The 13,523-nt window shown below is 48.1% G+C and overlaps 1 protein-coding gene across 1 annotated transcript in view; it reads right to left on the bottom strand.

Annotated features, from left to right (window-relative positions):
- The window catches only part of ADARB1 (adenosine deaminase RNA specific B1), a 92,308-nt gene that overhangs the window by 37,863 nt on the left and 40,922 nt on the right, over window positions 1–13,523 (bottom strand). The window contains exons 4-7 of the mRNA XM_036767069.1: window positions 7,638–7,752; window positions 3,284–3,452; window positions 1,131–1,279; window positions 522–690 (exon numbers count right to left, since the gene is read on the bottom strand). Coding sequence (XP_036622964.1) covers window positions 522–690; window positions 1,131–1,279; window positions 3,284–3,452; window positions 7,638–7,752 — 602 coding nt within the window. The remainder of the gene's footprint in view (window positions 1–521; window positions 691–1,130; window positions 1,280–3,283; window positions 3,453–7,637; window positions 7,753–13,523) is intronic.

Here is a 13,523-nt window from a genome sequence, read left to right on the forward strand (position 1 = left end):
CAGCTTTCAGTGACCTGATATGATAAGAAGAGGTTTCCCCTCCCCGCCCCCAGCCCTCCTGGATACCTGTTTTCCAAAATGTCTCAGTGACTAAGGCATAGAATATCCAAATCCAAGTGCTAGCTGCACATGGCCATTGTCCTCTCTGAACAGAGAGAGGGAACAGATTGTGAGCAGTTTTCTGGGATGATCGAGGTCTTCCTGGCACCTCAAGGCCATTCCCTGAATGTTGCTGCTCAGAAAAGGCCAGCTGCCCTAAGACCCACAAGGAAAGCCAGAGATATGTGGCTGTTATTCTTGTGAAGATGGGGATGGCTTTGGGGATGGGGCCACAGGGAAGGGGGGGATACACTGAGCCCAGGGATACGAAGAAATGGATACCTGATGTCATCTGGTTCTCCTGGACCTGTGACCCCATCCCAGTGGACGCAGCGGGGACGGGGTTGGGGAGAGGAGACCTGTAGCACCCAGGTTTCCAGCTCGTTGCCAGTTAAAGTGATGGGGCAGACAGCCTGTCTCACCTGGCAATCTTGTCACTGCAGGACATGGTGAGCAGCCGCTCACCCTGTAACACCCCGTCCCAGGTCTGGATGGTTGTCGTTGACCTCACAGGAATGGTCCCCTCTCCAGACTCAATCTTGGTCCGGAGCTGTCCTCTTGCTTTCCTGTTTGGATGTCTATCTGCCTGATCTGAAAGAGACAAAGGCAGAGGTTAGGTGCACTGGGAAGACCAGCCTTCCCAGAAAGGAGACCCACCCTCCTTACTGCAGAGACATGCCCAGATCTGGACAGTGGGGAGAGTCTGGAAGGAAGCACACCAAGCAGTTCAGTCTATCCTCTCCTGATCAAAAGGGTGAACCATTCCCTTGATTCAGTGTTTCTTTTGGAAATACCAAGGACCTTGTGGTCCAGCATCCACTCTTAGACCCTGAGACCATCCCCAAAAGCTCATTTATTTGTATGTACACCAGCCCACAAGAACAAGCTTTAGAAAGGGATGCCTCCCTTCGAGGAGGAGCTTGCTGTTTAACAGGTGGTCTTAATGAGATTGATTTAGGCCATTATGGGCTGTCAGGGTGTTCATAGCCTAGGTCTAGCAGCTGTGTACATCCCTAAGGGGAGTCACCTACCATCTTGTGCTGCCTCGTGGGGTGAGAAGATCCTGGCATCTCCACATGGAGAGGTGCTGATATAGAGATGAAACTGGACTGTCTCCTTCAGCCTGAAACCTCCACGCTGGGATTTCATGAAAATGGATCTCTGCTGGTCCTCCCTCGTACTGAAACAGAGCAAAGCTGAAATTAAGCCAAAGCTGCTGCCAATGGATGGTAGACCACACTAGGCCTTCAGGGGCTAGGGAGAATCTTCTGTGAGATAAGAATATTGGCAGCTCACTTGAGTTCACACCTAGCCAAGCCTTCTGCTAAAATCACACTCCTGCTGACCCTCTGCTAGTGGCCATATCCTCCCTATGTGAGGAACTTTTCCTTCTTCATTTTCTCTAGGACTAGAGCACCAAGCTACATTTATTTTTAAATTAAATTAAAATGTTTTTAATTAACAAGCATTTATTTCCTCTCTCCCTCCACTCCCTTCCCCATTGAAGAAACCAAACCAACCCCTTGTAACTGATATTCATAGTCCCGCAACAGCTATGTCCGATCAGTAGAGCTTTATCTCTTTCTAGCTCATCCTGCACTGAGTCCAGCCCTTCTCCAGCAGAAGGTACGGAGCACGCTCCATCATGACTCCTCTGGAATTGTGCTTGGTCATTACGCTGAGCGGAGTCCTTAAATCTTTCAAAGTGGTTTGTCTCTACAATGTCGATATTAGTGTATAAACTTTTATCTTGGTTCTGCTCGGCTCACTCTACATCGGTTTATACAAGTCTTCCCAGGTTTCTCTAAGACCATTCCTTTCATTATTTCATATGGCACAATACTATTGCACTGCATTTATGTATCATGATTTACGAGGCTATTGCCTGGTTGATGAGCACTCCCTTGGTTTCTAGTTTTTTGCTGGCACAAAAAAGAGCTACTATTTATAATTTTGTACACATGGCTCCTTCTCCTCTTTCTTCAATCTCTTTGTGGCTATAGGCCTAGTGGTATCACTGGGTCAAAGGTCAGTACAGTTTACTAATTCTTTGACCATGCCTCCAAATTGCTTTCCGGAATGGCTGTACCAATCCAAAGCTTCACCCACAGAATATGTTCCTCCAGTATTTGTAATTTTCTTATTTGCCAGCTTTGCTAATCTGATGTGTGTGAGATGGAACCTCAGAGTTACTTCAATTTACATTTCTCTAATTATTAATGATTTGAATAATTTTTCACATGACTATGGATAGCTTGAGTTTCTTCTTTTAAAAACTACCCATTCATATCCTTTGACCATTTATCAATTGGAGAACAGCTCTTATTCTTATAAATCTGGTTCAGTTCTGTATACATCTTGTACATGAATCCTTTATCATAGAATTTTGCTGCAAATGTTTTCCTATTTTTGCAGTCATTTCATTTGTGCATTTTTTTTAAATTTTATGAAATCAAAATTGTCCATTTTATCTTCTATGATCTTCTTTCTGCCCTGTCTGGTCATGAATTCTTCTCCTATCCATAGATCTGAAAAGTAATTTCTTCCTTGCTCCACTAATTTTTTATGATGTCAACATTTATGTCTAATCATGTGCCCATTTGGGTCTTGTCTTGCTATGTGGTGTGAGATACTGGTCTATGCCTCGTTTCTGCCAATTGCTTTCCAGTTTTCTCAGCACTTTTGTTCACATGGTGAGTTCTTAACCCAGAAATGGGGTCTTTGGGGTCATCAAAAACTGAGTTCATTTGCTTCTGTCTGTCCTACATCTAATCTTTTCCACTGATTTTCATAACTAGCTTTCTTTTTTGTAACCAGTAATAAACTGTTTTGATGACAGAAGCTAAATTTAAACAATTGTTATAGAAGTAAAACTGGTTACACACTGACATGATGGACTGCTCCTGGACATGGTAACCAGACCAAAGGTGACCATCCCCATGAACACATGAGGTCCCCTAAGATGGCCTATGTACATCGATGTTGCAGAAAACAGAAGAATGTGGCCTGTTATCTTAGGACCACATCCCTCTCTTCCTTCTGCTTCTCCAGCTGCATTTGGTCAGTCTTGTCTACACCATGAGTTTTTGTCGCTGCTTCCTTTGCTTCTGTTCTGAGCTACTCTGGGGGCAGGGAACAACCTCCCAAAGGTCAAGTGTCTCAAGCTCTATAGGCTTGAACTTACCTCAAGAAAAGTTCAAGCTGCGTGTAAAGAAACCGAATCAGGGATCGCCGAGATATGATTTCTGCATGACAGTCATTTAGAGCCAGGCCGCGGTCACTCATGTACTCTCCATTGATGCATTTGGTTCCTGTGGAGATGCTTATCACCTGAGCATCTTTGACATCTGTGCCTGAGAACCAAAGACGTCTCCCATTAGTAGTCTGTGATCATGCCCTAGATGGCCGCACATCTGGAGACTCCATACCCATCCTCTGGTGACTGGCTGAGTCTAGGGGATGACTTATCTTGGAGACTCACCCCACAAGCCAAGCTACAGCTATCTGGACTGGATCAGGCTTCAGTGAAAGATACTTTGGTTTTACCAAACCACTCACCAATGCAGGACAAGGCCCCACCAAGTACTAGAATGGCAAATGCCAGGTGGTTTTCACAGAAATGAATGGCTCATAGTACTCATGGGAAGTCTTTGGGGAGCTGTAATATCAATTAAGGTGGGATTTTCTTACTGTTTTAAAATAATTAATTAAGTGTCTTTGATTGAGCCTTACTAGGTGCAAAGCCCCAGGCCCAAGCCCCTATCTACTAGGTGCTAAAGCCTATGTGGGTATGAAGCCCTCAGGATCCTAAGGGGAGTTGCTAAGACCAATAGTAGGAGCCTAAGTTCTGGTTGCTCAGATGATGTTTGATGATGACTAATGAGGGTATAAAAAGCTAGAACAGAGCTATTTGCAAGGGCTCTCACTCTTGGAGGCGTGTTGAAGTGGAGACTCTGGGCAGCTGTAGTTAAGAGCCCTCCAGCTTGTAAACCCAGATATTTGAACTTTGTTAAACTCTGGTAACTGTGCATTGAGATTTGAATCAGACAAGGTCTGTCTGTTGATGTTTGTAATTTCTATTTGCTCTGAAGTTCAGGGTACTGCCTTTTTCCCCTGAACTAAGTGAATGATATTTGTATGCTGGATTAAAAGAAGATTGTTGACCCCTTAACGTTGTTTTCCTTAGTGAAGCAGATCAAAAGAACCTGTGCTGGCAGCTTTCTGTATGCTGGCTGTTGGTGGGTCTTACACCCCTTCAGCAGCTGCTAGCAGATTGTTGCAACAGGAGCTCAGGAATGGTTTCTGCTGGGATGCACCAAACACCCCTCTCTACACACAGAGCAAATCATCTTTAAGCCCAGTCACATCACTTGGGTGTTCCTGTTGGCTTTGTGACTTGTTTGTCTTCATTCTCAAAGAGGACCATGACATTAGGAAGTGATGCCATGCCTTGCAAGTGAATTGAATTTAAGTGAGGGAGGGCTGTGCAAAGTCACCAGACTCACTTTCTCCTCCAGAACCATATGGGTTCAGTGGCCAAATATGGATCAGGACGACTGGAGATGGCCCAGTATGCAGTGAGGGACCTTGGCCTTTTAAGGCCAAGGTCTTTTCCAGGTCTCAGTTTGACCAAGGCAACACCCACTTCAGTGATTAAGGTAAGGTAAAAAATGAGGCAGAGAATGGCCTCTTTTACCTTGTCAAAATCAAAAATCAATCCGGGAGGGGAAAAGCCTCAGGGTTTCTGACCAATTGCTATTTACATTCACTCTGTGCCATCAGGGCCCAAAGACCAAGTGGGGCTTGGCCTGAGAAGGTGGCTGGTGGATAATGCTTAGCCTGGGAAGGTGGCAAGTCAATAGAGCTGGGCCTGGAGTCAGAAAGACTCATCTTCCAGAGTTCAAATCTGACCTCAGACATTTCTAGCTGTGTGACCATGGGCAAGTCACTTAACCCTGTTTGCCTTGTTTTCCTCATCTGTAAAATAAGCTAGAGAAGGAAATGGCAAACTCCTCCAGTGTCTTTGCCAAGAAAACTCCAAATGAGGTCATGGCGAGTTGGACACGACTTTGTGACTACTCCCACTGTCAAATACCAGCATGTTAAATGAGGTTATGAAGTCAACAGCCAAGTCAGCCACAAAGAAAACAATGGAAGAAACCATTTAAAAGCATCTCACCTGCCAGCCAGGTTTGTCATCAATGAATTATACTGATTCAAAATACAGGACAACTGAACTTCCAGAAACACAAATTCATTTTTAAAGCCAAATCATGCCCTGAGAGAACTTAAATCAATCCCTCCAGTGCTCTACCTTATTCTCTCAGCTCTAACCATTTTGATAAATAAAGCTAGGGTCATTTCCAGTGAAGCCCATAGATGGCCTCTGGACCCTGGAAGGGCAGACTTCTGGGCAATGGCACCTGTGAAGAGCTCCCAGCCTCCAACATAGCAGCTTTGCACCAGGATGCAAAGATCCCAGACTCCTAAGGAAATCCAGCCCTCCCAGAACCACTGGAGATAAGTCACTGAAGTTTCCCTGAGCTTGGGTGGCCAATGGAAGATCTCCAGGTAGGGAAAGGAATGATGGAAATCCTTTAGCCAACTCCAAGAAATCCCCCTAGGAGTGTGCAACCCCATTGGTTTAGCAGCTCTCACAAATCCTGGAAGTCTCTTATGGCAAAAAGAAAGGAAAACCATCCTCACCACAGACTGTTTCTGCTCCAAAAAAATCCTGAAGCACAGGAAACTATTTTGTAATATGAAGAGCATTGGAATGTCCTGGAAACAAGTGGATACAGACCCCCTATGGCTCACATGCCTTTGCCCTTCAGGCTTCACAGCTGTGCTCTGTGCCCAAACTTGGCCAAGTTGGCCTACCTGCCACTGCGGGCAGTGCTGGTCAGTCAGCATGAACAGTATCAGGTTCACATTGTACTCATAGGGGTGGAGGGGAGGCTGTGGCAGTCAGGTGTGACCCCTTTGTGGATGTGAAAAACAGAAAAGATGGAGAGAGAACTTTTAAAAAACACCTTGTCTGTTTTCTTTTGGCCATGCCATTTTTTTCACTATTTGCCACAATAACAAAATGGCAGTCCTGGAAACTGAGGCGCTAGCCCGGCTGTGTCTGTGGCCTCCTGCCAAATCAACTGGGCCTGTCCAAGAGGCTGCTCTGGCAGTCCACTTAGGAAGGGCGGTCTCTGGGTGGAACAGAACCACCTACCTCAACCTGTCAGAAGTTGGGAAATCCCCTGAGCAGTCCACAGGCAACTGCCAATAATCCTCTCCCTAATCTATGGCTTGAGGAGTTCTGAGGAAAGTTGAATAGCATGTGATAAATGCTTATATAGAGAATGTTAGCAAGCCTTTGTTCTTTCTCTTCCTCAATAAGAAAAGTAATCCTTTTACAAAATAAGCAGCCACAGGTGAAAATGAAAATGCACCCATATTTAAAGGTATATTCTCACATTCTCTCTTTCTCTCGAGCCCTCCTCCCTCTTCCCTCTCTCTTCTGTCTCTTCTCTCTCCACCTCTCTCTCTCCATTTCTCTCTCTCCTTTCTCTCTCCCTCTCTCTCCTCCCTCCCTCCCTCTCTTCCTTCCCTCTCACTCTTCCCTACCTGTCTCCTCCTTCCCCCTCTCTCCTCCCTCCCCCTCTTCCTTCCCTCCCTCTCACTCTTCCCTCCCTGTCTCTTCCTTCTCTCTCTCTCCTCTATCCCCCTTTCTCCTCCCTCCTTCTCTCTCCTCCCTCCCTCCCTCTCTTCCTTCCTTCCCTCTCACTCTTCCCTACCTGTCTCCTCCTTCCCTCTCCTCCCTCCCCCTCTTCCTTCCCTCCCTCTCACTGTTCCCTCCCTGTCTCCTCCTTCCTTCTCTCTCCTCTATCCCCCTCTCTCTCCCCTCCTTCCCTCTCTCTTCCCGCCCCCTTACCTCACCCCCCCCAGAAGATCTTTTAGAGTCAGTCTGGTGTTCTCACCAGACTTTTGCCCCACCGTGGCCTAGAAGTACCCTTGGGGTGCAAGGAGGAAGGAGTACCTTTGGAAAATTAAAGGCACAAGGGTGGTTCAGCAGGAAGGCTATGCATGAGAGGCTCTGCCCTTTACTAGCTGAGAACTGAGGGCAAGACATCCACCTCCCAGAGGCTCAGCGTCCTCGTCTATGAAATGGGGCCAATTGGCCTTGCATTCCATACCTCCCAAGCTTGTAGAGGGGGAAGCACTTGGCACGCAGTAGAACTACCAATAAGCAGGGGCCACGCTTGTTTTCCGATGTTGCTAAAGATGGGGCAACACGTGGCCCCGGCAATCGAAGGGAAGGATTTTTTTTTTTTGTGGGTAGATAAGTGAGGCCCCCTTTCAAGATCCAATGAAGTCCCTCCCCCTTCCCCACCCCCACCTCTTACTTCATTGACAAGAAGAGGCCCCAATGTTTACCAGACAAATACCCCTGGCTCAGCCCCTGTGCGCCTTTCCAGCCCCCACTCAGGTCAGGCCACCAGACAAGAGGATCCTGAGCTCCTCCATCAGCCCAATGACGCGCCTACCTGTCGTCATGACAACACCAGAAAGCACTTTTCTCCGCGCGTGGGGGGATGTGAAGTTGTCCGTCAGGTCACTAAACTTCTCCACGATCAGGCGGGCCACGGAGTCTGCGAGAACCTGGGGGCCACAGAAGACGTGTTGAGGGGCTGGGAGCCTCTGGCAGCCGCGAGGCAGAATCTCTGCTCCCTGCCAGCAAAGGGGAGCTGGGCAGGCCGCTGTTAGGCAATGGGCTCCTCATTGTCCTGAGAGGACAGCACAGCAAAGCCTGACCCAGCTGGCCAGCAGCGATACTCACCCCAACAGTGGCCGATGGGAGAGCTCTGGCTTAGGACAATTCCCCCCAAACCTTCATTTTCTGGAGGAAATTCACCCCCTACAGAATGTTCCCTTCAAAACAGCTGAGACCTGTAGAGCCCCCACTGAAGGGCCCTCGTCCTGGAGTACCCTAGGCTTCTGTGCATAGGTATTGACCTGTCCCATGCTGGGAGAGTCCCTGACAGAGCTGAGAAAAAAACCCAGCTATAACAGGAAATGGTCTGGGACCTGCACGCTTCTCTTGGACCCAAAGAAGAGAATCATGTCAATGAAAAGGAACGTTTTTAGATTCAAGAAAGGCTAAATTTTATAGAGAACTGATGGGAGGCAGCTGCGGGGTGCAGTGGAGGGCGCTAGCTGATAGAGTCAGAAAGATCTGAGTTCGAATCCAGCCTCAGACACTTAGGAGCTGTGTGACCCTGGGCAAGTCACTTCACCCTGTTGGCCTCAGTTTCCTCACCAGTAAAATGTAGATAATAACCACACTTGCCTTGAAGGGGTGTGATGGTCGAATGAGAGTATCTGAAAGTGGTCAGCACAGTGCTGGGCACATAGTAAGGGCCATAAAATGCTTGTTTCTTTCCTTCAATCAAGGAACATCCAACTGAGAAATGGGGCTTTTGTCCAATCTACTCTACGTGAGTTTGTCAAATCACAAATCCTACCAGAAATGAAAGGCATAATAATGACCAAAAATAAAGAATGCTGAAAACTAAAAAGAAATAAAAGAAAAAAACCAAAAATGAAACAAGAATGAAGAAACGAGAAAACACGTCCATCTGGCTGCATGATCACTATCTCTCTCTACAGTTACATGCACGGGTAGAAATCGTTTTTCCTTCTTGGTCTAGATCTACAATTTCATTGGAATGGGGAACTCCAGGGGGAGAGGGAGAGAAGCCCATCCACTAATGCAGCTCTGAAATGCATTCAACTCTGAATCTTAAAGCTTGGCTTGGGTACCTGAGAGGGGGTGACCACAGAGGGTTAAGCTCCAGACTTCAGGCCATAAAGGCTGGCCTCTGGCCTCTATGGCTCAACTCTATGGCACAGCAGACTTTTTAAATAAAGTAAAAGAAAATGTCTTTATGGCAGCAAGAAAAGGAAACCATATCAATGTAGGAAGACAGCTATTTGTGTGGGAAAACTGCAGAGTGGGAACACTTTCTCAGGGAGATGTCTCATTCAGGTTACAAATCAAATGGACTCCAGATGCTTCTCAGCTCATCATTCTCCAAAGGCTGGAAGAATGTTCTGGTGGTCCCACATCTGTCTAATCAGGAGTGTGGAATGGCTTGAGTGGTTGGAATGTGGAGGTTGACTTGTGGGACTCTGCCCCCTGACCCTGGCAGCTATGGCCAGGGCTACCTGTCTGAGGGGCTCAGCCAGACAGAATGGTTTCTAGGAGGGCTTCCATTGGGGCACATGAAGGGCAGCAATCCTTGTGCCAAGGTGAGCACTGGCAGCATCATCTTTACATCCTCTGAAGGTAAACTTTGCAGATCATGAGCTATTCCAGATTTCGATGATTTAAAGCCTCACCTCACCACAAACAAGCTGAGGTTGGCCTTGACCAACGAAGGGCCCAATACAGTGCTCATACTGACTGATGAAGGGATACAGGACGGAGGACTCACTATCTTCCTCACACAACACCAGACGGCAGGGGCATCTTCACCTTCAGTCACCAAGCACTGAGAATGTCCCTGATTTCAGAGGGATAATTCATCCAATCAAATCTTTGCTCTTACAATTAAAAGAGGTATCTGAGTACGGCTTTAAGCTGCTAACACTTAAGACCCTTATTGCTATGTAGGTAGGACAAGATAAGCTCAGAGGTCTTCTTCAGAGATTGTGATTCCTTCCTCACGTGACCATCATTTTAGAGTCCCTCCTTGACCACGGTCCTCTGCCCTTTGGGGTAATGGTGAGCTTGAAACCTTATGCCCACTCTGTGGCTTCCATGCCATCTATCTTTGACTATGTTTTAACCTCAGGTATCCTCTAATATCACAGGGCTGGACAACTTTTTGTGATCAGGTCAGTATGTGGATGTGCACACTGTAGGAACTATGGTCAAGGGGAGGGGAGGGGTGGACTTGAAGAATGAGGTTACTTAGGGAAGGATGTCAGTAAGAATCAGAGTCTGAGGAAGTCCTCAGAGCTCATACTGTCCAACCTACCTCAGAACAGCAGCCTTCACTACAGCTCTGGTGGGAAGACACTTCCTGAAGAGGGCTACTTCCCTGCTGCAGCAGTCCCCTCCACCACAGCAGAGCACTAATTGTTAGGAAGTATGGATTACATAGAGCATCTCCCTATCACTCAGACCCACGATTTCTACTTCAGTCTTTTGGGGCCAAGAAGAAAGAATTTACTTCTTCCTTTAAACCCTTGAAGGCAGCTAACACGTGTTCCTCCCCATCCCTCCACTGCCCTCCACCCAACCAAAGTTTTCCCTGTGCAGGATAAACTTCCCCATTCCTGGAGCCTGGTTGGCTGTTTTGCTCACCTGTCCCTGATGTTCTCCTGACCTCCCTAAGGGGCCCTACCTGAAACTCAACACAATCCTGCAGATAGACTCTGAGCAGGGCTGAGATCAGGGAGAAGAAGACCTCCCTGAGCCCAAACACTGTCCCTCTCTTCAGGCAGGCTAAGATGGCGCTGTTTCCTGGCACCTGGCTGCAGGTAAATAGTAAGCGCTTGCTGCTTGCCTGCCTGACTGCTGTCCTATCGCAGAGGGGATTCATACTGAGGGAGAAAGCTTGCAGCCCATGACCACCTCCAGAACTTTGTCACACACGCCAAGGCACATCACCACCATCTTGTACTTTGGAAACTGATGTTTCACCCTAGGGCGGAAGGATAGAGACTTACAGGTCTTTGTGAAAGAGCTGGGGAAAATAAAACCAGTCAAGGGAGCCCAGAGGGCGGAGGGATCAATCATCAACACAGTGGCTGGAGTGAAGAGAATAAGTGAGTAGAATGGCAAACTGGGAAATAGTCGAAGGCAAAAAGCTGAATGGGAGAGGTGCCATTAAAGGACGGTCTTGGGCTTGTACATTAGGGAACCAACCAGCCTGGAATGAAAACTGGCACTGGAGGCTGCGTGAGCCTCCCCAGGCTGAAGAGAAGCTTCAGATGGGAAGGTAGCCACCCAAGGCAGGTACAGCCCTCAAGCTGCCCCAAAGCCTTCTAGAAAAAGACGCTGTGCAGCTCCGTTCTTGTTGGTTGGCCCAAACACAAGAAATCAGTTACGGCATCCGACACATCAGTCTTCAGAGGCAGCCGCAAAAAGGATGGGTAGGGTCTGTACCTTGTCAGTGCGCAGGGAAACTCCCAGGAAATGGGCCTTCCTGAGCTGGACCAGCCCCTGCCCCGCAGCTCCTGAGCTTAGTGAAGCACCTGGACCCATCTCTGGGCTTGGGGCATCGTCTCTGGGCATTGTTCCCCAGGCCTGGAATGCTCTCCCTCCTCTGCTCGACTACAGACCTCCCTGGCTTCCTTCAAGGCCCACCTAAAATCCCACCTTCTTGGGGAAGCCTTCCCCAACCTCTCTCAATTCCAGTGCCTTCCCTCTGTTCTGTATTTCCTATTTATCCTCTAGGGGTAGGGAGGGGGCACGGTGGATAAAGCTCTGGGTTCCGAATCGGCAAGACTCATCTTCGTGAGTCCAAATCCAGGCTCAGGCACTAGCTGTGTGACCTTGGGCAAGTCACTTAGCTCCACCTCAGTTCCTCATCTGTAAAATGAGATGGAGAAGGAAATGGCAAACCACTCCAGTATCTTTGCCAAGAAAACCCCAAAAGGGATAGGTCATGGAGACCTATGGAGACCATGAAGTTCAGGTGTGACTGAAATGACTGAACAACAATTTATCCTCTAAATAGCTTGCTTTATATATATTTGTTTGCATTATGATGATCTAATTATCTATTAGATTGTAAGCTCCTAGAGGGCAAGGAGTACCTTTTGCCTCTTTTGCATCCCTAGCACGGGATTTGGCGCATAGTAGGTGCTTAAATGTTTATTGATTGACTGATTGACCTAATACTAGGTGAGCCACTCGGATAATGACCAGAGTAAACAACTTTAAATTAAACTAACCATTGTGGGCTTCAAGCACAGTGACCTAAATGAACCCCAAAGATGCTTAGTATGTAGTTGTTGGATTGGAAGTATTGGCTGGTGATTTCTAAGCAGCCACAAGAGCAGCGTCTTGCCTGATTTTGCATCCCCCTCAACCTGTCTGAATCTGATGATGGATACCCAACACAAGGTCACTGTGAGGGCACACCCCACCCCCATCTGGAAAGGCCAGGTCAGAAGCAGTGGTCCCGGTTCTTCCTGAGCTGCTCCTGGGGTGTCAGGGAAGAGCCACAGATGACCTTGTGGGAGACGGGACCTGGGCAGGGTCTCAGAAATGGCAGCAGCTACCCCCACGAGTCCTTGGAATTACCACTGCACCAGGGAGAAACTGCCCAGAGGGAACCAGCATTCATATAGGACCCCCATGTGCCGAGGCACTGCGCTAAGCACTTAGTTCATGATCTCAGCCCCCTGCAAGGTAGGTGCTAGCACTATTCCCGTTTTATAGTTGAGGAAACCAAGGCTGGCAGTGGTTAAGTGAATTGCCCAGGGTCACACAGTCAATAAGTGTGTGAGGATGATTTGAACTCAAGCCTTTCTGACTCCAGGCCTAGAGCTCTGGGCACTATGCAACCATCAGCTGCCTGTCAGCAATGGCCAGGCTTGGCCCAGAAGAAGAACTGGGATGAGAAGCCTCTTTGCAGAAGTGGGGCACTATGGGAGTGGAAGACAGCTTACAATGTTGGACTTGGTCAGATGTTGGTGTTTCACTGTTCTTTCTTTTTTACTTCCGAGTGGGAGGGAGAGAGAGGCAGGGTGGCCCAGAGCCCTGGGCTATCCAGCAGGGCTGGATGGAAGCTTCCTGAGGGCAGGGGTTACGTCTCCATTACCTTTGCTGCTTTCCCATCACAAAAGTATGTGTAGGCACTTTATGTCTGCTTGAACCCTAGATTGAGGGCTGTCTGCCTGGTCCGACCCTCTCTCAGCCCTCCCCAGGGCCCTGAGCCACCAAGTAGCCACAGGAATGATGAGGGAGCAAGGCTTTCTGCCCGCTAGCCCAAGAGGCCCCAGACAAGGGTCCTTTCTGCCTGAGTCTCCCTGCTCCCTCAGAGTGTGAGACCATTCACTTCAGCAGAGAGCTTGGGCAGGGCATTCTGGCACCTCTGGCTTTCCTGAGTTCTTCAGGAGAACTGGAAAAACACACCTATTTGTTGAATAGCTATTGAGAGACAATAAGCATTTCCTATCCCAGTCAATCCTGCAGCAGCAGCAGCAGGGGCTATCAGACATACGGCCACACCCACCACTGTTGCTGCCTCTTTCTGGTCCAGAATGGAACCTGAGCCTTCCTAAGGAAATGTAAGACAAGACACCAGGTGGGGCATAGGTAGCCCACACCTAGGGATGCTCTCTCCCTCCTTCCATAGCATTGTTCTGCTGAGGCTTAGCAAGGGTATACTGGGCCAGAGAATATCTCCAACTCC

The sequence above is a fragment of the Trichosurus vulpecula genome, chromosome 7 (genome assembly GCF_011100635.1).
Source record: "Trichosurus vulpecula isolate mTriVul1 chromosome 7, mTriVul1.pri, whole genome shotgun sequence".
In the NCBI taxonomy this organism is placed as follows: Eukaryota; Metazoa; Chordata; class Mammalia; order Diprotodontia; family Phalangeridae; genus Trichosurus; species Trichosurus vulpecula.